The sequence below is a fragment of the Choloepus didactylus genome, chromosome 21 (genome assembly GCF_015220235.1).
Source record: "Choloepus didactylus isolate mChoDid1 chromosome 21, mChoDid1.pri, whole genome shotgun sequence".
NCBI classification, from domain to species: Eukaryota; Metazoa; Chordata; class Mammalia; order Pilosa; family Megalonychidae; genus Choloepus; species Choloepus didactylus.
The window spans coordinates 17,073,803-17,095,916 of NC_051327.1; the positions used below are offsets into that span (position 1 = coordinate 17,073,803).

At 50.5% G+C, this 22,114-nt stretch overlaps 1 protein-coding gene across 3 annotated transcripts in view; it reads right to left on the reverse strand.

Moving 5' to 3' along the window:
- HIP1 (huntingtin interacting protein 1) overlaps positions 1-22,114 on the reverse strand; it is a 155,737-nt gene that overhangs the window by 22,096 nt on the left and 111,527 nt on the right. For all 3 annotated transcript variants that reach the window (XM_037815466.1, XM_037815467.1, XM_037815468.1), the window contains exons 5-16: positions 19,483-19,563; positions 14,801-14,877; positions 14,339-14,400; positions 9,327-9,467; positions 7,181-7,238; positions 3,143-3,218; positions 2,903-3,043; positions 2,555-2,652; positions 2,124-2,196; positions 1,417-1,600; positions 786-874; positions 264-380 (exon numbers count right to left, since the gene is read on the reverse strand). In XM_037815466.1, coding sequence (XP_037671394.1) covers positions 264-380; positions 786-874; positions 1,417-1,600; positions 2,124-2,196; positions 2,555-2,652; positions 2,903-3,043; positions 3,143-3,218; positions 7,181-7,238; positions 9,327-9,467; positions 14,339-14,400; positions 14,801-14,877; positions 19,483-19,563 — 1,197 coding nt within the window. The remainder of the gene's footprint in view (positions 1-263; positions 381-785; positions 875-1,416; positions 1,601-2,123; positions 2,197-2,554; positions 2,653-2,902; positions 3,044-3,142; positions 3,219-7,180; positions 7,239-9,326; positions 9,468-14,338; positions 14,401-14,800; positions 14,878-19,482; positions 19,564-22,114) is intronic.

Below are 22,114 nucleotides of genomic sequence, written 5' to 3' on the forward strand. Positions count from 1 at the left end.
TGCTGACTTAACCCACTCAACCTGGGTCCCTTCCCTACCTCCTGCCCCGGCCTCTGTGTGTCATGGGTAACCGGGTCCTCTTTTTCTGTCTGGCCTTTGTGGGACACTTGCAGGGCTCCAGGGGGGCACCCACTAACCCACAGAACTACCTGTGGAGTCGATAGGAGACGATGTCTTCTGATGGGTGCAGTGCTCAAGACCTGCCTCCGAATTCAGAGGGCGAGACCCCTCCCTCCCCTCCCGGTGCACACTCCTCTACCCACCTTCCACTGGGCCTGGTCGCTTATGCGCTGGAAGGAATCCTCCAGATCTTTTTTCTCTCGTTCCAAATCCACCTGTGCTTGCCTTGCTGCAGATACCTGTTTGGTCACCTCTGCATTCTGTAAGGGAAGAAGAGGGTCTTGCACTGGCTGTTCTTAGGCTCAGAGGACATCTTCCTTCTGGAACAAGCAATAACATTCTGACCACGGGGGCCCTAGTGTCGGAGTCCGGAATCACTGTCCTACCCAGGGTGAAGCCAGAGTAAAGCCATCATCTTCAGACACTCGACAGGCAAGGATGTACACAGATAAAAAAGATGCTGGATGGATTCACTGGGGCTGATATCTAAGCCAGAGGTCAAGATCTGGGAGGCCAGGGAGACTGAAAAGCTGTGGATCCCCAGACATGGCAGCACCCCCCTGGAAACTGGTGGGGGCCCTGGGCCCGGAGAAGCCACAGGCCTCAGTTGCCATCTCCTTCTCAGCGTGAGGTCTGTGGGGTGGCCGGAGGGCTGGGGGTCCTACCTTCCGCAGCAGGTCGGCATGGTTCTGCACCAGCTCGCTGTACTTCTCCTTCAGCTTGCTGTACCGCTGCTCATTGGCCTGGGCTCTCCCTGCGTTGTCAAGGACCCAGGTGAGGAGGCTGCCCTGGCCAGGACCCCCTGCCTTTCCTCCAATAAGCCAGGGCCCCTGGAACATCCTCCTCCTTTCTCTTTGCAAATGGATACCCCTTCTCCTCCCTCCAAGTCCTATTTATATCAACTCCTCTGGGAAGTTTTTCTTTAAAAGAAATTCACATGGCTGAAACCCGCTCCACGATTCACACCTCCTCGGTGTTACATCATCAGTGGGTTCCATTTTTCTCTCAGCCTCTCTGTCCCGTGTTCCTCTCCTTGGGACACGTTCCCCAGGGCAGGAATGCATCGTCACCTCCTGTCCCCCTAGCTCCACGTTGTCAGCAGTGCCTCCCAAAGGGCTCTCTACCTGCTGGACTCAAATCTGCCCTCCGACTGAGGACAAGAGCCGGCGTTGCTGACAGCCCTTCTGGAAGGAGGCCGGGCCCGGGCCCTGCTGCCCACCTCAAGCCTTCAGCCTGCGTCTAGCTAGGCCCTGCGCCCCCTGCTCCACTCCCACGCCCGCCCCGGCCTCCCCTCACTCTCTATCTCCGTCAGGCTCCGCTGGGCCTTCTCGGTATCTTCCCGCTTCTTCTTGAGCTCGTCCAGCTCCGCCCGGAGGAACTCGCCGTCGTCGGCCGCCTGCTGCCGCAAGTGCTGCTGCTCGGCCAGCTCGGCCTCCAGCTCGCTGACGCGGCCCTTCAGCTGCAGCACCGCCCGCTGGCTCTGCGGGAGGCACTTGGGTGGGTGCGCTGGGCAGAAAACACACGTTCTGCCATGGCTCATGACTACACCAGTATTGGGGTTTTCCTCACGAGCCAACTCCAAAGGCCGCGGGGCCCTCCATGACCTCTGGTCACTACAAGTCACCCCAACAACAGCCCAGCCCTGGGCCTCAGGGGCAGACGACGCACAGCACCGGACACGGCAACCAGCCACCAGAGTTCTGAAGCCAACTCTTCCCATCACGAGTGAGAAGACTTGGTCTTTCTCGCCCCAGTGGCGTCACCAGGTGGGGTTCCTGGCTACCTCTGATGTGCACAGGGACACTGGAGCCCAGCTTAGGTGCTGAGCCAAAGGTGAGCAGAATGGAAATCGTTGTAATGGTGGCTCTGGGAAGAGGACCGGGTTTTTTGGCTTTTCTACTTATTAACTCCCCTTAAAATAAGGCCCAACAAATATCTATGTGAAGCAAATTTAAAAGATCAGACTCTGTCATGTTACGGTGAAGCAAAAAAGCAATTCCCACCTCTGTCTTCATGTTTTCCAGCTGGGCCTTCAGTCCACTGATCTCTCTGTAAAGCTGCTCAATTACGTGATCCCTGGCAACAGAAGGACAAGTCTGCTTCCACCGTGCTTCGACCCCTCTCTTTTAAATGTGAACTTGGGGATCAGGGACAGACATTTAAAGCTGATGAGACTTTAAGGACAATTCTTTGAAAAACTCATTAAATTATACTCTGAGGTCTTCAGTGCTACCAGATACCCACGAGTCCACAGTTATTTCAGCATCATTTGATTTTCTTCCAGGATTAAAGGGGCCAATATTTGAGGGTCGAGACATTCTAACATACTCTAATGTCTAAGCACAACAAGTAGCATTAAGAATTCCTCTTTGCTGAGGTGTTGCTGGTCTGACTTGGCTTCTGCACCTCCTGCCTTAACTCAGCCTGGACTCACTTCTCATCCCTGTTCACGCCATTTTGACTGTTGAAGTTGAAGGGATCGCTGCTGAAAGAGCTGCCAAAGATGTCATCGAACTTGTTGTCAAATAAATTCTGCAGTGACCAAAAGGGATTGAGAACAAAGTTAGAGATCCAGAGAGTTCCGTGTGCAGGTCAAATGGAGGGCGTGGAAGGGTGGCCCTTTTTTAGTGTGGTTCAGACCCACTTACGAGCCCTCCTAGGGACCACGAGGCAGGGGGCTATTAAGTCGGAGCCAGAGAGCCGTGGCCAGAGCCGCTCCCGTCCTCTCCCCTGAGCTGGGGGGCTGTGGGAAGGGCTACGTTTCTCTCCCAGGAGTCCCCACCTGCTGGGAGGCGTCCATGTCCATGAGGTCATCCTTCTCCAAGACCGGCTCGCTGTCTGGGGACGAGGCCTCGGCTGGGATGACCACCACAGGGCTGATGTGCTCTGACAGGGCTGAGGCTCGCAGGAAGTTGGGTGGGTTCTGAAGAGCAAAGACAGATTCTCAAGCTCTGTCGCCTTCCTTGGTCACCTGCCAGCCCCACCAGCCTCCCAAGAGGGTGCTCTGGCCAGGCTCACCTACCTCGGGCAGCTGAGGGATCTGGATGAGCCGCTTGAAGTACTGGAGGTTGCTGGAGCGGTAGAACAGATCTTTCAACCTGGGGGTGGAGAGGGAACTTAGGGGTGCTGGGTGCCTTCCCCAGCCCCGGGTGAGGGGCGGTGCAGCCACCCAGCTGTCATACTGCCTCTCCAGTCCAAAGGCCCAGGCTGGGAAGGAGGTGACATCCAGGTCACCAGGGTACAATTATGATGCCACAAGGGAAGGATTATCTGGTGGTGAGAAAGAGTAAGGCGGGCCACACATCCTTTGAAAGAGTAGGAAACCCAAAACCTAATTTCTGTATCACCGTAGAATGAATACATGATATTCTTTTCTAGATTTATCTTCCTAGGAAAGTTTGGCTTAGAATAACATTAAAATAAACTTACTTTCTCTGAGCACAAACCAATTGACCATAGGGAAGGGGAAAGGAACTTAATTGCTGAAGTAGGTGTCTTTGTAATGAATTCACATTGTTTTGGAGCTAATTTTCATCTCCCCAATTAGACTAGAAGTTTCTTGAGGGCAGGGACTGAGCTGGACCGAGCTACGTTGACCATAGTACCCGCTTAGAAGAGTCACTCACTAAATATCTGTTGGAGAAAACCAATCTACCGGGTGCCCTAATCTTGGATGAATATGGGCCCAAGAAGCCAATGTTCTTCTCTCCCACACATTTTCATTTTGAACCTAAACCCTGAGGACCAAGAAAGCCAAGAACACCCAGATCTAATGTATTCTTTGATGAAAGAGGATCACAGATCTTAGCGCTTTCTACCTGCAGCCCGGAATTTTCTCTAGCTTAGCCCTGTCAACTGACTCCCTGGGGGCTCGTCACAGCCTTTGGGACCCCGACTTCAATGCCACTTTCCCTGTATTAAGCGAGGGCTCAGAGAGATGAGGCCAGTGCGGAAGGGAAAGCCCAGCAGCTGCTCACTGGAGACATTGTTTTCATAAGCTAGAAAAAAATTAAAGGAAATAAAATCACCTGACCACACGTCCTCTTCTCTCTGGGACGGAGCCAACAGTAATAGGCTTGACTGCTTTCACAAGCTACTGGAATTTAACGTTCCAGGAAATGAGCCCCAGGGCCTGTCACCCAGGATTTAATAAATCATTTATTATGGAATATGTACCAGGCTTCTCGAGTGGAACAAGGAAAGCAGGAGGTTAGCACAACCCCGAACTTGTCCTCTGACTGCTGCTGGGGAACCAGCAGGAGCAGCCTAAGCTCGGGATTCCAGGAGCTACGGTGTGCCTGTTGTCGAGGATGAAGAAATTAACAGGAGAAACGAGAGGGCCAAATATACGGTGCTCAGCCAGGGTGCCCTTCTCAGCCGCCTCTGGCCTCCCACCGCCCACTCCATCGCTCCCCCACCTCTTGGGCTTACTTACTCAAAGGATGAGCTGCGTTACGCAGCTCGTCAGCTATTATTTTTTCCCAAATGAACTAGAATACTTTATCCCCCAGCCAGCCAAGCTCTTTCCAGCCAAGCTTCTCTCCTAGACTACATAGCTGGCCTATGAACTCATTCATTTGTTCAAATATTTATTGAGCTCTAGATGTTGAAGTGACTGCTACATGCCAGGCACATGATAACGGACAAGATGGTCAAACAGAAATAAAGTTGTGCTAAGAATATGAAGGGAAACAGCAGGATGCTGTGATGGAGACTATGGGGTGGGATGGGGTTGGAGAGACAGGGGATGGGGAAGGAGACCTGACTTAAATAAGGTGGCCAGGGATGGCCTCTCTGAGGAGGTGACACAGGATGACCTGGAGTTGCCAGGCAGGGAGCAGAGCATCCCAGGCAAGGGGTCCAGCAGGTGCCATGGCCCCGTTGGGGGGATGTGCTGGGTGCAGTCTGGGAACCAAACGCAGACCCTGGGTGACTGAAACCCTGTGGGCAATGGAGAGGGGAGGCAGGGGCCAGCCTAGAGGCCACGAAGAAATTTGGATTTTATTCTAAATGTAATTAGAAGCCATGGAAAGGTTTTGAGCAAGGGATTTACATGTTTACAAGGTAGTTCTGTCTGCTGTGTGAGGACTGGATTGTAGGGGCTGCTGTTAGTATTACCATGGTCCTGGCAAGAGCCACAATAGCCGAAGAGTCGGAGATGTGGACGGAGCCAAGAGCTGCTGGCAGAGGAGAACCAACCGAGCCCATGACGGACCGCCCGTGGGCAACGAGGAAAATGGTGGGCTCCACCTCTCTGTTCTAAATCACTGAGATACAAAAGACTAAGAATAAGGTTTTGGGGGGCAAAGCCCGAGTTTGCTTTGAGATTTAATGTGGGTGAGGCAATAGATGTCAGATGATTGGCTACGTGAGATGGAAGGCAGAGGTGGGGTTCGGCTGGATATTTGGGAGCTGTTGGTGTGTCGATTTCCTCAGGGAGAGGAATGGGGAAGAGGATGAAGCCTTAGGCACGAAGCAGGTCATAATTCATTGTGGCAGGCTGACTCGTGGGCCCAGTCTGGACATGTACTTGGCCTTGGCCTGCCTTGGTCCAACAGGATCTCGGTTAAGGTGTGGTCCCCCGCACCAGGATGGGCTTTAATCTGAGTTGCTGGAGTCCTTTATTTTTTTTTTTTTTTTAATTTTTTTTTTTTTAATTCAGTTTTATTGAAATATATTCACAAACCATACAGTCATCCATGGTATACAATCAACTGTTCACAGTATGATCATATAGTTATGCATTCATCACCACAATCTATTTCTGAACATTTTCCTTACATCAGAAAGAATCAGAATAAGAATAAAAAATAAAAGTGAAAAGAGAATACCCAAACCATCCCCCCATCCCACCCTATTTGTCATTTAGTTTTTACTCCCATTTTTCTACTGATTTTTTTCAATTTTTTAACTTTGTTTATCAAAAAATTAAAAACAAACAGGCAAACAACAACCAAAAAAACCCCACAACATTTCAAACAAAGCAATGGATTAAGGAAAACAAATAACCTAAAATAACTACTTTGCTTCCAATATGTTCCTACCATACCCCAAGAAAATTAATAAACCCTGTCCAAACAGAGGAGTAAGAAAAACAAATAATCTAAAATAACTACATTGCTTCCAACATGTTCCTACCATACCCCAAGAAAATTAACAACCCCTAAGAAAACAAAGGAATAAGAGAAAAAAAAAAACTAAAATAACTCTATTGCTTCCAACATGATCTTACTATATCCAAGAAAGTTTACAAACCATAATCATTCCTGAGCATTGCCATAACATTGAGATTACCCTCCATAGTTTATCTGTTCTTATTAGATTATCATTCCCCCTCCACTAATTGGTATCTCTAGGTCCCCTACATTCTACAGTATAAAACATTGTACATTTTTCACAGAATTCACATTAGTGGTAACTTACAATATCTCTCTTTTTGTGCCTGGCTTATTTTGCTCAGCATTATGTCTTTTTTTTTTTTTTTTTTTTTAATCTTCATTGGAGTCCTTTATAAGTAGAGTGAATATCAGACGGGGAAAGAAGCCACGGGGACAAGCCAGAAGCTGTAAGTCAATGGAAACCAAACGAGAAAGGAGAAGATGCCTCCACGTTGGTTGTCATGTGACAGAAAAGCCAAGAATCGAGGCTCCCCGGCAGCCAGCCTCAGAGCACCAGTCTTGTGGGAGAGTGTCGCCTTGCTGACACCTCAATTTTGGACTTCTCCTAGCCTCAAAACTGTGAGCCAGAAAATTTCCATTGTTTAAGCCAACACATTGTATAGTATTTGTTTTAACAGCCAGGAAACGAAAACATTCATTCATCATGAATGAGTGAAAACTCATTCTTCTATATGCTTCTGTGGGATTTATTAGAGAACCGATACCTTCCCCAGCCACTGCTAGGTATATGCCACCATCCTAGCTACTTTCCCTCCCTTCAGAGCCTTAAAATGCAGATAGCCTCACCCTTCAAATGTTTTACAGCAAGTGCTCTTGCATAAATTAATTGCTTTTCTAAAATTCAATGATTCGCCTTCACTCCTCCCACTTAAGCCACTTACTTTGTGAACTGCTCCATGAAGCGGTCCCGGTGGCCTTGCAGGGTGTCGGCTGGGAGACCTGAGGACATTGGGACAGACGGTGAGGGGACAGGACCAGAATGCAGGCAGGCCTCAGCCAGGCTCAGGAGGGAGGGACCATCCTGGCCTAGAGCTCCCCGAGGACTGGGGGCCCCAGGAGCCCCACAGGACCAGAACAAAACACATGCTCTGTGGTGGCACTACAATGTGGGGGAGGGGAGTCGGGAACCTTGTTCCCCCAAACCTTTCCTCTTCAGCTTCCTCCTGTAGTACGAGGCATTCTGGGCCTGGTGGGATGGGAGTGACCCCTGACCACAGAACGAGCAGGGGCACCCACTGTGTGGCGGGCCCTGGAGGGGTGGGCCTCTCCCAGGTGGGGTATGTACTTTTTTAGGGGGAAGCCCAGGGCTGACGTTAGCCTGGCAGAGATCCACAGAGCCTGCCTGGTAGAAGACTCAGGGGATCTAGGTTTGGTTTCGGCCCGGTCACTAACCCACTCTGAGACTGGACAGGCAGCGGCCTCTCCGGGCAGCCTCACCTCCCAGACCGTGTGATTCTATGTCTTTCAGCTATGGTTCGCCACTCAAGCAATCCTTTTATTTTTGGTTTTAATTTTCAAATTGCAATTTTAGTTCTTTTTCAGTGGGGAATACATTCATTTGGTCTAAATAGGAAGTACTTTTGCAAGGCTAATGACTCAAAAGGGCAGAAGGGTATAGTAGACAAAAACAGTACTGGACCTCTGTGTTCTTTCTCCCATAATTCCCATCTATCCATTAGGAAAACACAGGACAGGCCCACACTGAGGGACCTGTGACAAAATACCTGCCTGGTTCTCCTCAAACCAGTCAAGGTCCTCAAAACAAGGAAAGTCTGAGAAACTGTCCCAGTCAAGAGGAGCTTAGACATGACGACTAAACGTCATGTGGGATCCTGGACGGGATGAGGACAAGGCCATCAGGTAAAAACTGGAAATCCAAATACAGTACGAACTTGAGTTAATAATAATGTATCAACTTCAGTTCATTGGTTGTGACAAATATGTTCTACTGATGTAAGACGTTAGCAGTGGAGGAAACTGGGTGTGGGGGAGGGGTTGGGGGAGACGCTACCGTGTTTGCAACTTCTCTGTAAATCTGCAACTATTCTAAAATAGTTTATTTCTAGAAAAGTATATACTGTATAAAGCGTGCCTCCTACCCTTTCCCCCAGCCAGAGAACTCCCCCGCAGTTTAGAAATCAGAGAAGCACGGCCTCCCTTCTCCTCTTGGGGTTTTGTCCCCCTCTCTGCTCCCCCCAGGCATGGCAACTCGCTCCAAAGCCTCCGAGGCCCTGGAACACCCAATTCCAATCTCCACCCCTCACTCCCCCATGAAGCCATCCTGGATCAGTCAGAGCTGCTGTCCCTTGCCCCGTCTAAACCAGATTTGTTATTTGTCAACGACCAGTTATAGGGTATCCTCCGACCTAACCTCTAAAATTCATCCTTGTCCTTTCTGCGTCCCTGCTAGTGTCCACTGTGGATGCTGCTTGGTTTTCCACCATCCAGACTGTGTGTGTCCTTCCTGGTGGCCGCCTCAGAGTGTGGCCCAGGGACCACCCACCTCAGGTTCGCCTGTGGATTTGTGTTTAAAAATGCAAACCCCGAATCCTACCAGACCCCCTAGAGCAGACCCTGAGGGGTAGGGTGCAGGCACAACATTCTAAAGAAAAGCGTGAGAACGTCTGCGAGATCAGTAGCTTTCAAATTTCTATGCAGGCACCCCAAGGACCTGCAGCGAGGTAAGGGGCAGCCCTCCCTTTACCTGCCCAGCGCCATTGTCTCTTTTATATTCCTCCAGAAAATTCCACTCGTACAAAGGGAAACCACTGCTCGAGATCACGTGGGCGCAAAGCAGGGACCAGGTCTGTTATCATTTGTGTGGTTCTAGAATATACCGTGTACTTGATAAATGTATTTTGTGTTGATGGTGACGTGGTGAAGCTGGGGCGGAGGGAGGGGAAAAGCCAGGGGCTCTGCTGTGCACCCCGAAGCTGACCAGAAGGCCCAGGGCCTTTGGGAACAGAAGCCGAAAGCTGAGGGAACTGCCAGGGGCTGCGAGAAGGGAGACGTGGCCGGTGCACTCACAGGAGTGGAGCTTGAAGAGAAGCTTGACAGTGTAGTCGTAGAGGTGGCTGCAGTCCAGTATGACCTGGATCAGCGGGGCGAGGCGGCACTGCCCAGCGGTCGTGACGGACACCGAGCGGGACATGTCCAGAGAGTTGAACACTGGAAGAAAAGGGGGAGGGGGAGAGAGGCAGTAGGGCTAGGACATTACGGGGGACTGTCTCAGAGGGGCAGAAGGAACGCATCTTATATACCCCAGGGAGCTATTCCATGCACACATCTTTTAACATAATTTATTTAACCCTTGCAACACCCCATGAGATAAGTAAAGGTCTCCCTGTTACTCGGGTGAGGATATTGAGGGTAAGTAACTTGAGGAGGTCACTAAGCTGAGAAGCAGCTTTGCTGGGGGCTGATGGGTTAAGAGACAGAGGGCCCCCACGGGTGACCACGACTGGCCCAGGAGCCTCTGCTGACAGTCGAGATGCTCGGCGCACAGTGGCCAAGCCGAACAGGCCCTCCTTTGAGCAGAGCCCTGACGTAGCCTGCAAAGGCGAGATTTGCTCACACCTTGCGCGAGCTCCTGGATGGATGAGAATCTGCTCCTTCCTATCTTTGAGGAGCTTCACAGGCCCTGCCCCAGCTGATCAGCCAGCCAGAGCACATCAACTTTGAGAATTTGGGGTTAAAGATCATTTATTGTCCAAGGGGACCCTTCAGTTTTATGGGGAATTGGAATTTTGGGATCATCCAATCCTGCCACCTCTCATGCCTGAGCCTGGCCTGGTTGTACCCCATGAACCTGGGAAACACCGAACAGGGGCTGGCAGTAGGTAGCAAGTGGAAAAGATGTCAAACATTGATAAAAAAATGTAAGAGAACAATTCAGCCTTGGGCTTCCTGGTAAGCTGCCAGTCAAGATACCCTGTTTGATCACAAGGTTTTTGGGGCAGCCAAAGCGGGACGGACAGGGGCTCTGGGGGACAACGGAGGGCCCAGGGGGCCAAGGCAGGGGGCTGGGGGAACAGGATGACCACCAGGACCAGAGGAAGATCGAGGTCCTTGCAGGAGCCACTCAACAGGAGCATCATCCTCCACTCACTCCCCAAATTCCAGAGGAAGTTTCTCCCTCAATTTCGTGCCCCAGAGACCCCCCTGCATTATTAACTCCCGCCCCAGCCCCTCGCCCCAGTAGCTGGAGGCCGGCCGTGGTCATGGCAGCCTCTGGAGAGCCACACGTGGCCAGCAAGGAAATGCCTTTTCCTGGACGCCCTCCTGCGTTGAACCCCCTGAGAGGAAAGCCCGGGGCTAGTGTGCTCGGCCTTTCCTGACTGCGTTAAACTGGGTTCCTCTGACAGCTGGGAGAAAAACCAAACAAAACCCAAACTGTTCTAATGAAAAGGCAGCTTTTCTTCTTGATACATATTAAAAGCAACTGTCACAGAGAGACGGCCACGCAAGTCCACTGGATTCCTCGGGCTCCACTCTGGCAAAGAATTGCAAAGGGCTCCATCTCCCAGCCGCCTGCTGCCCACCTGCTGCCCGCCAGGAGTGCCCTCTCGGCATTGGTAACCTCTACAGCAGTGTGACCATGACCAAGTTACTCAACCTTTCTGGGCTCCCGGTTCCTCTTCTGTAAAATGCTGATGATTATAATAGTACATAGCTCATAAGGATCTTGTAAAAACATCCTATTTTTTCCTGAGAATATAATGAAAAGTGCATAGCCTTGGGCTGTGGTTTTAACTGTACATTAGAATCACCTGGGGAGATTTAAAACCACTGCTGTCTGCTTCACCTCCACCACCTATTTGTTTTCACTAGTCTGGCAAGGGGCACATCAGAATTTTTTCAAAAGCCCCCCAGGGGTTGTGCAGCCAGGGTTGAAAACCGTTGGTATATTGCTTAGCTCAGTGTTCTCAAACTTTAGCAGGCCTCAGAATCACCAGAAGTAGCACTAGCCAATGGAGTTCTATGATGATGGAAATGTCCTTTATCTGTGAAATGTGGCTAGTGCAACCGAGGGCCTGGATTTTCATTATTTAATTTTAATTAAAAATTCAATTAAAATAGCCACTCGTGGCTGGTGGCTACTGTACTGGGCAGCGTAGGCCCGGAACGCTTGTTGAGCACAGATTGCTGGGTCCCATCCCGAGGGATCCTGAGTCAGCAAGTCTGGGGTGGGGCCTGAGAACGAGCATTTCTTACACATTCCCAGGTGAAGCTGTTACCCGTGCAAGTGCTCAAAAGTAACGCTAACTGTGGTTTGCCCCTCTATTTCCCACAGCATTGAAAGCAAGGCCATGGCATCCTTCTGAGGATATTAGCCAAAACCTCATGGGATCATGGACTAGGACTTGGAAGCCGGAGAGATTGGCTCCAGAAGGTTCTACGGCAGCTGGAGTGGTGACGTAGGCCCACCTTCAAGCTGTTTTCCCAACACCAGCTCTCTTAATTTCGATGGCACACAGACATAGACCACTGGGGGGGTGGGGAGGAGGAGTATAGAAGGCTCTCGATTCCAAATCAGTGCTCGCTCAGAGACAAGAAAGCCAGGGCCATTTAACCATGGAGGTGTTTGTGCAAAGATGGGTTTCGATACAGGTAAGCTCTACTCTAGAAGACTCTAAGTAATTAATTCACCCCAGATTTTCCTGCGACATTAAACTGGAAGTTGACAGCATCTTCAAACTCTGTTCACCTGTGAGTTCTTCACTGCTGCTTACCTAAAGGAAGCATTCTTCAAATTTTTGGATTAAGAACTTGCTTTCTACCAGGCACAGACTAGAACAAAGGGAATTCAAAGGTGAGCAGGTCAAGGAGATGTTGACGAGCAGCTCAGCATCAAGTGGATAACTGATGAAAACAGAGCTGGTTGTCACGGGACATGGGCGCACAAAGCACGACCAGGAGACCACCTGGGTGGGGGCCACTACCCCCTGTCACACACTCATTCTCTAGGCCGCTCAAGTCCTTTCAGACGTTAGCACCGTCTCTGCTTACTCTCACTCCAACTGTCTGTCAGGGGCTGGGAACGCACAGTCCCAAAGGTCAAAATATTGCACTTGCTTTCCCCTAACCATTGCAGGCTCCCGAGGGAGGCCCGGGCTGCTGGGAGCATGTTTGGGTCATCTGAGCAGCAAACTTCTGGGCTGGACTTTCCCAAGGAGGACAATTCCTAAAACATCACTCACTCATACCTGCACTCAAATGAAGCGCAGTCCAAAGCTAAATGTAAGTGCATCCTGCATTATCCACATAGCGCCTCCCATCCCTACACTAGCAAAATACTTACAAATTGGCCACAGCAACATACACTTGTTCATAAACTTTTACGCAAACATTTCCAATGGATTTATTTTTAAAATGTGTCTATGCCATTTCTCCCACCTGAGTGGGAAAGCCTTAGGGCTGGGTTGGTATCCTGCATTTTGTTTTTCCTTCTGGGCTGGTTTTCGTATCAAAGCCTGCTCAGAGAGGCTGCTGGGAAATGAGTACTTTCTCGTTTCTCCCTCAAATCCTGGTGTCTCTCTGGGTGCACCTGCACTGAGCCGGAAGGTCACAGCAGCAAGGAAGGTGCCAGCTCCTCCTGGGCCCAGGACCCTGCGGGGCCATTACAGGCCAGTGGCAGGTCCTTGCTGCTCAGATGAGCAGGCTGAAGGAAGCTGCAATCTAGGGTGAGTCTGATCCCCAAGAGCGGACCCTACATGCCCAAATGCCGTGGTCGCCCAGCTGGGCGAGGACACTTCCTGTGTGGAACTCACGCTTTCACGGTTGCACACTCATCACGGAACACCGCGAATCCTGGAAAACTGCCTCTTCTGTTTCCCAGGGAGAGGCGGGGGAGTCAAGCGGGAGGTGTGGGGAAGGGAGAGACGGGGGAGAAGGGAACCCCTGCCTCCTTCGTCAGGGTGGTCAGGGAAGTGCTGGGGCTGACACTGGGGAGCACCAGCACGCCCAGCAGCCGGGAGCCTGGAAGCAGGCGCTTCCCCTGCTAGTGGAGAAAAGACTCCACGGGCTTCTCCCATGGACTTGGCAACAACCAAACTCAAACCACTAAAAAGCAGACACGAGCCCTTCCTCCTGAGCAGAAGTGAATTCTGAGAGCCGCCTGGCTCCAAGGAGCAGACAGGGCTGTGCCAGGGGACCGGCTGGTGCTGTGACCACCATGGGAGAGCAGTCCAAGAGGCCGACCCGTCTCTGGGCTCGGGGAGGCCTTGGCTTCAGGAAGGAGCCAGCAGGGAGGGGCGGCGTGGGCTTTGTGCTCAGGTATAAAATCACTGAGTCTACAATCACCAAGGGCTTCAGCGCCTCCCAGCCTGAGAAGTTAAGAGAGCAGAGACGAGGGTGTGCACATCTGTACCTTCCTGCCCTTGTGCTGCAAAGCTTTAGGGAGGGGGGCTATCAAAGCAGGGAACAAGGCTGGTGTGCAGGTTTGTATATATTATGTCCCCCAGAAAAAGCCATATTCTTTGATGCAATCTTGTGGGGGCAGATATATTAGTGTTGATTAGGTTGGAACCTATTGGTTTAGCGTTTCCATGGAGACGTGACTCAGTCAACTGTGGGTGTGACCTTTCATCGGATTATTTCTATAGAGGTGTTGCCCCACCCATTCAGGGTGGGTCTTAATTGGATCACTGGAGTTCCTTAAAAAGAGCCACACAAGCCCAGAAGCTAGCTGCAGCTTAGAGGGACATTTTAAAGACGGCCGTTGGAAGCTGACGCTGACATTTTGGAGAACGCCATTTTGAAATGCAACCTGGGAGCAAGCAGACGCCAGCCACGTGCCTTCCCAGCTAACAGAGGTTTTCCGGATCCAATGGTCTTTCTCCAGTGAAGGTGCCCTATTGTTGATGCCTTACCTTGAACACTTTATGGACTTAAGACGGTAACTTTGTAACTGAATAAACCCCCTTTATAAAAGCCAATCCATTTCTGGTATTTTGCATAACGGCAGCATCAGCAAACCGGAATGGCTGGGGTTAGGCAATTCCCAGGAGAGCCTGGGCCAGTGGGAGGGAGGCACTCACCAGTTTGGAAGAGGTTCAGTTCACACTCCAGGTAGTCAAACATCTCCACTGTCAACTGGAAACTGGACCCAAGAGGAAAGAGGGGTTACACTGCACAGACCCAAGGCCAGCCTTTGACTTGCCCTTTCCCCCATGCTCTATCCCCCGAGGTGTGTGCACACGTAGACACACACACCAGCTCCAACCTTAGCCCCTACCCAAGGGGGTTTTAAGGCCATTTAAAGATTGAGGAAGGCAAAGACTCAACAGGGAAACTGGCAAAGGAGAAAACAGGGAGCCGTGTTGGGTCAGGAGGGTAAACAGAGGAAAGCCCTGGGTGTGAGGCAAGCTGGCTGTTGCATCCGCAACAAGAGGTCCCAGGGGCTCTGGCCCCAACCCCATCAATCGCCCTCCTGTCGGGTCCTCTGTGATCCCCCCTGGGAAGTGTCTGCTTTTCTTCCCTGCTGGGTCCAGAGCACTTACAAGTTGTTAACGTCACTTTCTCCGGCCTCATCCAGCTGTCGGTCACTCATCTGAAGGTTGCCTGGGAACCTGGGATTCTGGAAGGGAGGCAGAGGAAGGAAATCAGAACAGGGCACCTCAAGAGTTGTGTGTGGAGTCCACCTAAGCCAACATCAAGGAAGTGATCGACCCTGAGCAGGGGCAGTAGCAGGCTGGACGTGCTGGGGTGGCAGGTACTCGTGCGCCTAGGCTCTTCCCAGGGAGCCGGTGTCAGTTTCTCCGGTTGAAGGCACCCAGCCTCACATACTAAGCAAAGAACATCCACAACCCCTCAACAGAGGTGACGGGTCCAACCCACACCTCAGAACCAGGACAGGGATCCTCCCTTCCAACTGGCACCCTCAGACATTCTTCTAAAGACACTCTCACATGGTACCATGAAACATAACCCGTGTGCACGGTGGGTGCTCAAACATCTACGAGACTAAAGGCAGCAGAGGTTTTATCCACAGGACATTCTGAAGCCTCTCTAGGCTTTTTGCTCTTCTTTGGCTCTTTTCTGAAGCTGCTGCCCATTTATCAGCTTGAGCCCAACATAATTAGTAAAATAAACTTGATGGCAGGAAAATAATTAGGTAATGCATCCCCCAAATCAAAAGAAATTATTTGTATCATCAATCATTTGTGCAGAGTATCTGTATCCCTATCTCTTCATCAGTGTGGTCTGTCTAGAGTTGACGGAACACTCTGGAAAAAGGGAAAAATGGGCCACTCCATCCTAGTGGGGCTTCTAAAGTCCAGTAAGCATACTTCAGGCTCTGAAGATGGACATCCCAAGATAGAGGAGGTGGGAGTCCATCATTTTTGCTACGTCACCTCAAAGTCCAGGGCAGTGGTTCTCAAAGTGCGGTCCCTGGGCCGGCAGCATCAGATCACTGGGGACTTGCTAGAAATACAGATTCTCAGGCCTCACTACAGACCCGAAAGATCAGAAGCTCTGGGGGTGGGGCCCAGTGATCTGCTTTAATAAGCCCTCCAGATGATTCTGAATGGGTGGGGAAGTGGGGAGCTAGAAACACAAGGCCCAGCAGTGGTAGGGAGCCTCCGGTTGACAGGATCCTGGCGGGCACAACCAGGGTGGGGTACACAGGAGGTGCAGGGGGACCCTTTGGGTCTGCTAAGCCCCATGCACTAGGCTTCGTGTGCTCAATTTAATCCTCATGACAGTCCAGAAATAATTGTTCCCATTTAAGAACTGAGGAAACTGGGATTCAGTTAAAAGTCAAACAGGTAAGAAGACAGGCACTCAGGTCATTCTGGTTCAAAAGTATCATGTCGCTTCGAAGTGCAGGTGGAAACACAAAGATTGGTGGAAACACAAAGATTGACCTGACATGGGGAGGTGCCTGGAAGTAGGAGACAGCGAAGAGCTGGCGTAGGGACTTGTCTTAGCCAAATCAGCAGCTGGCCTGGCAGCACAAAAATTCCCTCAGAATAGCTCAGGACAGGCTCCTTCAAAGATTCCAAAGTTTCCCAGGCTTGGATATTCCCCAGCATGGCAATGTCTGATGCTCTCTGCCATTAGTCCACGCAATTTCAGCTACGAGCCCAGCTGCCTACAGTGGGCACAGACGATGTGATAGCACCTGAACCCCACTCCACTTTAACTCCCTGAGCTCTTCTGACAACCCACCTTCTGGGCCTGCCCCTTGTCTCCCCTCACACCTTCTGCGGACACTTTACATCTTTGTGTTCAGGAGCCCCCTCCTCCATCCTTGTGCATATCTGGCGGCTGCCTGGTGATGGGGGGTGCCCAGGGGCAGGTAACGTCTAAGGTCAAAGGCAAAAGCAGGGTTGGAACTTAGGGTTCAAGGTTCCGGCTGCCACTTCCCAGCCGTCAGCGGTGTAGTCCTATGCTACCCCTCCCGTCATTCCCATGGCAGACTCGGCTCCTGGGCTCCACCTGCCAAGGCCTCTGATGCTGGACCTGGACTTGGTCCCAGAGTTCCACAGGCCCCCTCGATGCCCCCCATCTCTGCCACCCAGGACTCTCTGGCCATCTGGCCTCCCCTGCTTTACCATCCTCATGGTGCTCCCTGCCTTCCTTTCCCCATCCTGCTGCACTTGCAGGGAAGCCTCAGTCTCAGCCTCTCACGGAAGGCTCCGGCCACTGACTCTCACTTAAATCTGGCTCACACAAAAGGACGGTGCAGCCTCCGGGAGAGATGTGCATTCATTTCCCATGGGCTACGAGGTGTGGTCAGCATCCTTCTAATATCCTGACGTTCTCCACTTCACTGGAAAGGGGCTCTTGCTTGAAGGGTCGTTAGATGTGGTATCCCCACTTGGTGTTTCCTCTTCATTGGGACCTGCCAACCTACCGGCCACTGCCCCGTATTCACCCACATCCCCAAAACCTGGGCCAGTCTTCCTTTGGCTCCAAGACGGGCACCCTCAATTTCAGACACCTTTGTTTCTATTCAACTTCAGCTATTTACACCCAGGGCCCTGCCACGACCTAGAATTACCCCTCAACAGAAATCTGCCATCTCCTAGCGCTGATGATAACCTCCTGCCCTTCCAGCCCTTTCTGACCCATCGGCCCAATACTCCTCCGAGACACCTGCCCCTTCCTCAAACGCTTCTCCTCCTGATCACTTTTACTGCCTTGCCCAACCTGAATGTAGGACTGGGGACCTGGCCCCACTCGTCCACACCCCACCTTTCCTGCCACTGTCCTCCCATCACTGGATCCTTCTGTGTGCTCAGTGCCTGGGACCAGCTGCCAAATGCTCCTGGAAGAGGACTTGCGACCGGTGAGCCCGGTGCCTGTCTCGGTCGGCCAGGGCTGCTGTAGCAATCGCCACTAATGGGCTGGCTTAAACCACAGGAGTGTACTGTCTTGCAGTTTTGGAGGCTGGAAGTCCCACAGTGAAGGTATTGGCAGGTCACACTCTCTCCAGGCTGCAGCGTTCTCGTGGCGCTTGCTGGAGGTCAACCCCTGCCTCCGTCACAGGCCATCTGCCTCAGCCGGTTCCTTCTACTTCCGTGTCCAAGTTTCCTTTCTTTATAAGGACTCCGTCGTATTGGATTAAGGCCCAAACCCTGATTCATTATGGCCTCATCTCAATAAGATCTTCGAAGGTCCTATTTGCAAATGAATTCACACCCCAGGACCAGGGGTCAGGACTGGAATAGTCTCTTGTGGGGCACATGATCCAGCCCGTAATTGTGTCCGTCAACAGTCCCCGCTATTGCCTCTGACCTTTCTGTCAGTAACTGTTCCACTCTCAGCCTGGTACCTGGCTCCCACGCTGTCAGCACCTGACCCTGCGTCTTCACCTGGTAACCACCTCCACATCCTGCTTCCCTGAAAATGAACCAGCTCTCCTTCCTTTCCTCTGCCCCCAAAGGGGGAGGGGCTGGCCTCTTCCATCGTTCAGGGTCAGCCCCTCCTGGTGGGCTATGAAATCCAGGTTCTGGTTCATTTCTTCACTCACTCAACAAATCCTGACTGAGCCCCTGTTCTGGGCGAGATGCTGAGCCAGGCACGGAGGGCACATGGAGAACAAGCAAACCTGCCTGCTGGCCCCTCGGGGCCCATGTCCCTGCCCTGCGCGACTGCCAACCTCTGCCTCTTCGTGCTCTCCCGTCTTCCCCTCGGCCAGGCCTATCCCATGGGCCCTGCAGCTCTCTCTAGTTCTCACCCCTCTCTCTGCTCCCTTTCCTGCCAATCTTCAAGAAATCCCCACCCCTCTGTCCCACTGACAACTGTCCTAATTCTGGCCATCATCTTTCACACCAACAGCCTGGGGCTCCTCATGCCCACTGCCACCCCATCCCAGAAAGAGCAATCTCAGATGTGGATCCGACCACGTCACTCCTCTACAACTCAGCCCCCGCCATGCACAGAACAGCCCGAGGACCTGCCCAGGCTGCCGGCGAGTCCTCTGCAACTGGATGATTCTATCCGACGGCCCGGTTGGCTGCCGCTCTCCGCCCTGCCCACTCCTCGCACTGACACGGATCTATCGCTGGTTCTGCATGGATGCCAGGTTGTTCTGAGCCCTGTCCCCTCACATCCCCAGCGAATCCCACACCATCTGCCCCCTCCTCTCACATACTGGGGCCTTGGGGGAGAGTGAGTGTGTTCTGCAGGAGGGAGGGATGTGAACTGTCAGGGCCAGCGGGCGGACTGTCAAGGACTGTATTTCCCAAGGACGGCTGCCACCCTATACCCCACTTGACACACTCTTTTGACAGTGACCACAGTGATTGCCTCGGCCAGGATAGTACAGTTGAAGTGATGCTGTGTGACTTCTGAGGCCAGAAAAAGGCCATGCACTTTTGCCTTGCTCTCCTGGGACACTTGCCTTTGGTGCCTGAGCCACCACGTAAGAAGTCTGAGGCCACCAAGCTGTGATGAAACCCTAACTAGCCCCTAGACTTCATAAGGCCAGACCCTAGCCGCTCTGCTGCAGCCCCCACGCTGTTCCAGCTCCACCCCTCGACTGCGATGGATGAAAGACTTCCAGCTGGAAGGGCCCAGCCAAGCTGTCCCTAAATTCCTGACCCACAGAGATGATAAATGTGAGAGATAACAAGTGGCTGAGCACACAGCCTAGGCTTCTGTGTCGAACAGGCCTGGGTTCCCGTCCCAGGACAGGATGCCGCTGTGGCCACGGAGCCGCCTGCAGACTCACCTTGGTGTGGTACTCCATCTTTGTTCTCAACAGTTTGAGGTAGATGCTGCAGAGCTGTCCATAGCCCTCGCTCAGATGACCCTTTCAGGAAGAGAGAAAGAGAGTACGGTGTCAACACCGAGTGCCCGCGAGGACAGATTTACAGCCAGGGTCTCTTTTTACAGAATATATACTTTTTTGATTATTACAGAAATAAATGTCCATTGCTGAAAATTTGGAAAATATAGAATATAGAAAAATTTGGAATATATAGAATATGGTGCACATACACACACACACACACACACACACACACACACACACAACCTTTAATCTAACCACCAGACATAATCATGGCTAACCTTTTGGGGTAATCAACCCTCCCTTTATTTTTAGATATAAAATGGGATCACCTTGTGTTTTTCCACTTAATACACTGCAATTTTCTCATATTCTTAAATTTCCTTAATCATTATTTTTAGTGACTCCCTGGTATATTATGCATATGTACCACAATTTACTGAACCAATTCCCTACTTCTGTACATTTAATTTGCTGGCAAAATTTTTGCTATTATAAAGCATGTTCCAATGCACACTCCTATAGTCTAATCTTGTATACAAACATGGGGACTTCCTTAAAGTCTGGACAAGGCATCTTATGCAGGAATTTTAAGTCTCCCCCCTTAGCAATCAGTCTGGCTAGGGGCTGTTTCTTCTTTCTGTCTTTATCTAAGCACAGGAGAGGAAACATCTCCCCTCAGATGGACTCCAACCGACTAACAGCATCCACGATCTCAACCACGTGATATGGATTTGAAACGCGACGGGGCCTGGTGAAGAGCAAGTCTTCCATGGGGGCTGCTAAAGCAATCAGGCCCCACCTTAGCCTGCCTGAGTGCCTGGAAGAAGCTAGAACCAGCAGAGTAACGCCACAGTTCCCAGGGATCTACAGATAAGGGCGGGGAACGGGGCACAAGGAACCCTGAAACTGCCCAGCGGTGGCTTCCACAAGTTTTGATTTTTACATTTTCTTTTAGAGGTAACTCCATCCTCTGGAACAGAGTAAAGGAACCCCAAAGGCACAAAAGGGAGATAAATAATCAGAGGAGGTTAAAATCACCAAACCAGAGATGACTGTTTTTTCATGTTTTGTCAATTTTCTATGAAAAATGAATATTTTACTTATTTTTAGGTATTTCTTATTTATTACAGAAAAAAGTGGAAAGTACTGAAAAGCAGAAAAAGGAGAAAAAAAGAAAAAGGTGAGAAAATATTCCTACCAGCAAAAACAATGATTCTTAACAGGAAAGTGCCTAAGGGTCAAAAAGATGGTTCCTAACTTCCAGAAAAAGTCAGATGGAAGAGACAGAATTACTTAGGAAAAAGATCTGAAGGAATTCCATTTTGGATAACAAGGCAGGCCAGGGACCTGGGTTGGCATTCCCACTGAAAATACTAAAAATATTGGGCAAAATATTAAAAGCTTTTTTTTTCTTCTATTAGTTACAGTTTCTAGTTTATGCTGATTGCATCCCTCCCCCAATGCCTCCCCATTTTTAACACCTTGCAAGGTTGACATTTGCTTGTTCTCCCTCGTAAAAGAACATATTTGTACATTTTATCACAATTGTTGAATACTCTAGATTTCACCAAGTTACACAGTCCCAGTCGTTATCTTTCCTCCTTTCTTGTGGTGTCTCACATAAAAGCTTCTTTTTGAAGGCTTTAATGAGCTAGCAAGAAATTAAGGGATGCTCAGGGTAGGGGCTGAGCAAACCCAGGTAACGCAGAGGTAAAGGGGAGCCTGGGGCAAGGAACAGGGATGGTGGGGAGGCCTCTGCCAGCCAGGTGACCTGAGCTTTGATTTTCAGGAGACAGGGCTCGGGCTTGCCCCAGGTGAGAAACCCTCCCTGCAACAGGGGAATGGCACCCATATACCCCTCCCTGACGGCTGCAAAGAAAATCGACAGCCTCGGACCACTGTTATGAGCAGAGGGAGGGAAAAAACTGCTGCGGAGAATCAGACCCGTGAGAGTCCTCAAGGGGATCTGTCCCAGAATTCACACAATCTCAAGCTGAGGATTCAATCTGGAGTCAGTAATGTAAGCAAAAGTCAATTCCCTCTGGAGGAACCTATCTTCTTTACCGACTTCAAAGAATTCCCACAAATAAAATCCTGAGGAAAATGAGCAGCTTGCAGGAAAAAATAACTAAGCACAAAAGGAAACTATACTACATAAGCAAAATTCACTAAAATCAACAGATGGTAGAAAGAGATCTCTAAGGACTTTAGGTAATGGAATTATAATAAAGTGATGTATAAAATGACTATTCTTAATATGTCTAAAGAAATAAGAGACTATTTCAAAATATACGAAAGGCACAAGAAATTACAAAGAATGCCAAGCAGATCTGGAAAAAACAGAACTCTAAGAAATGAGAAAATATTAACTAAAATTGAAAACCCTATGGAGAGGTTTAACAACAGATTAGACCCAGCTGAAGACGGAACAGTGATTTGCAAATTGGATCTGGTGAAATTATTCAGAATGCAGCAGAGAGACAAATAGGTAGGAAAAATGAAATAGTAGTTTAAAGACATGTGGGATAGAGTAAGGAAATCGAATATTCTTCTAACCAAAGTCTCAGAA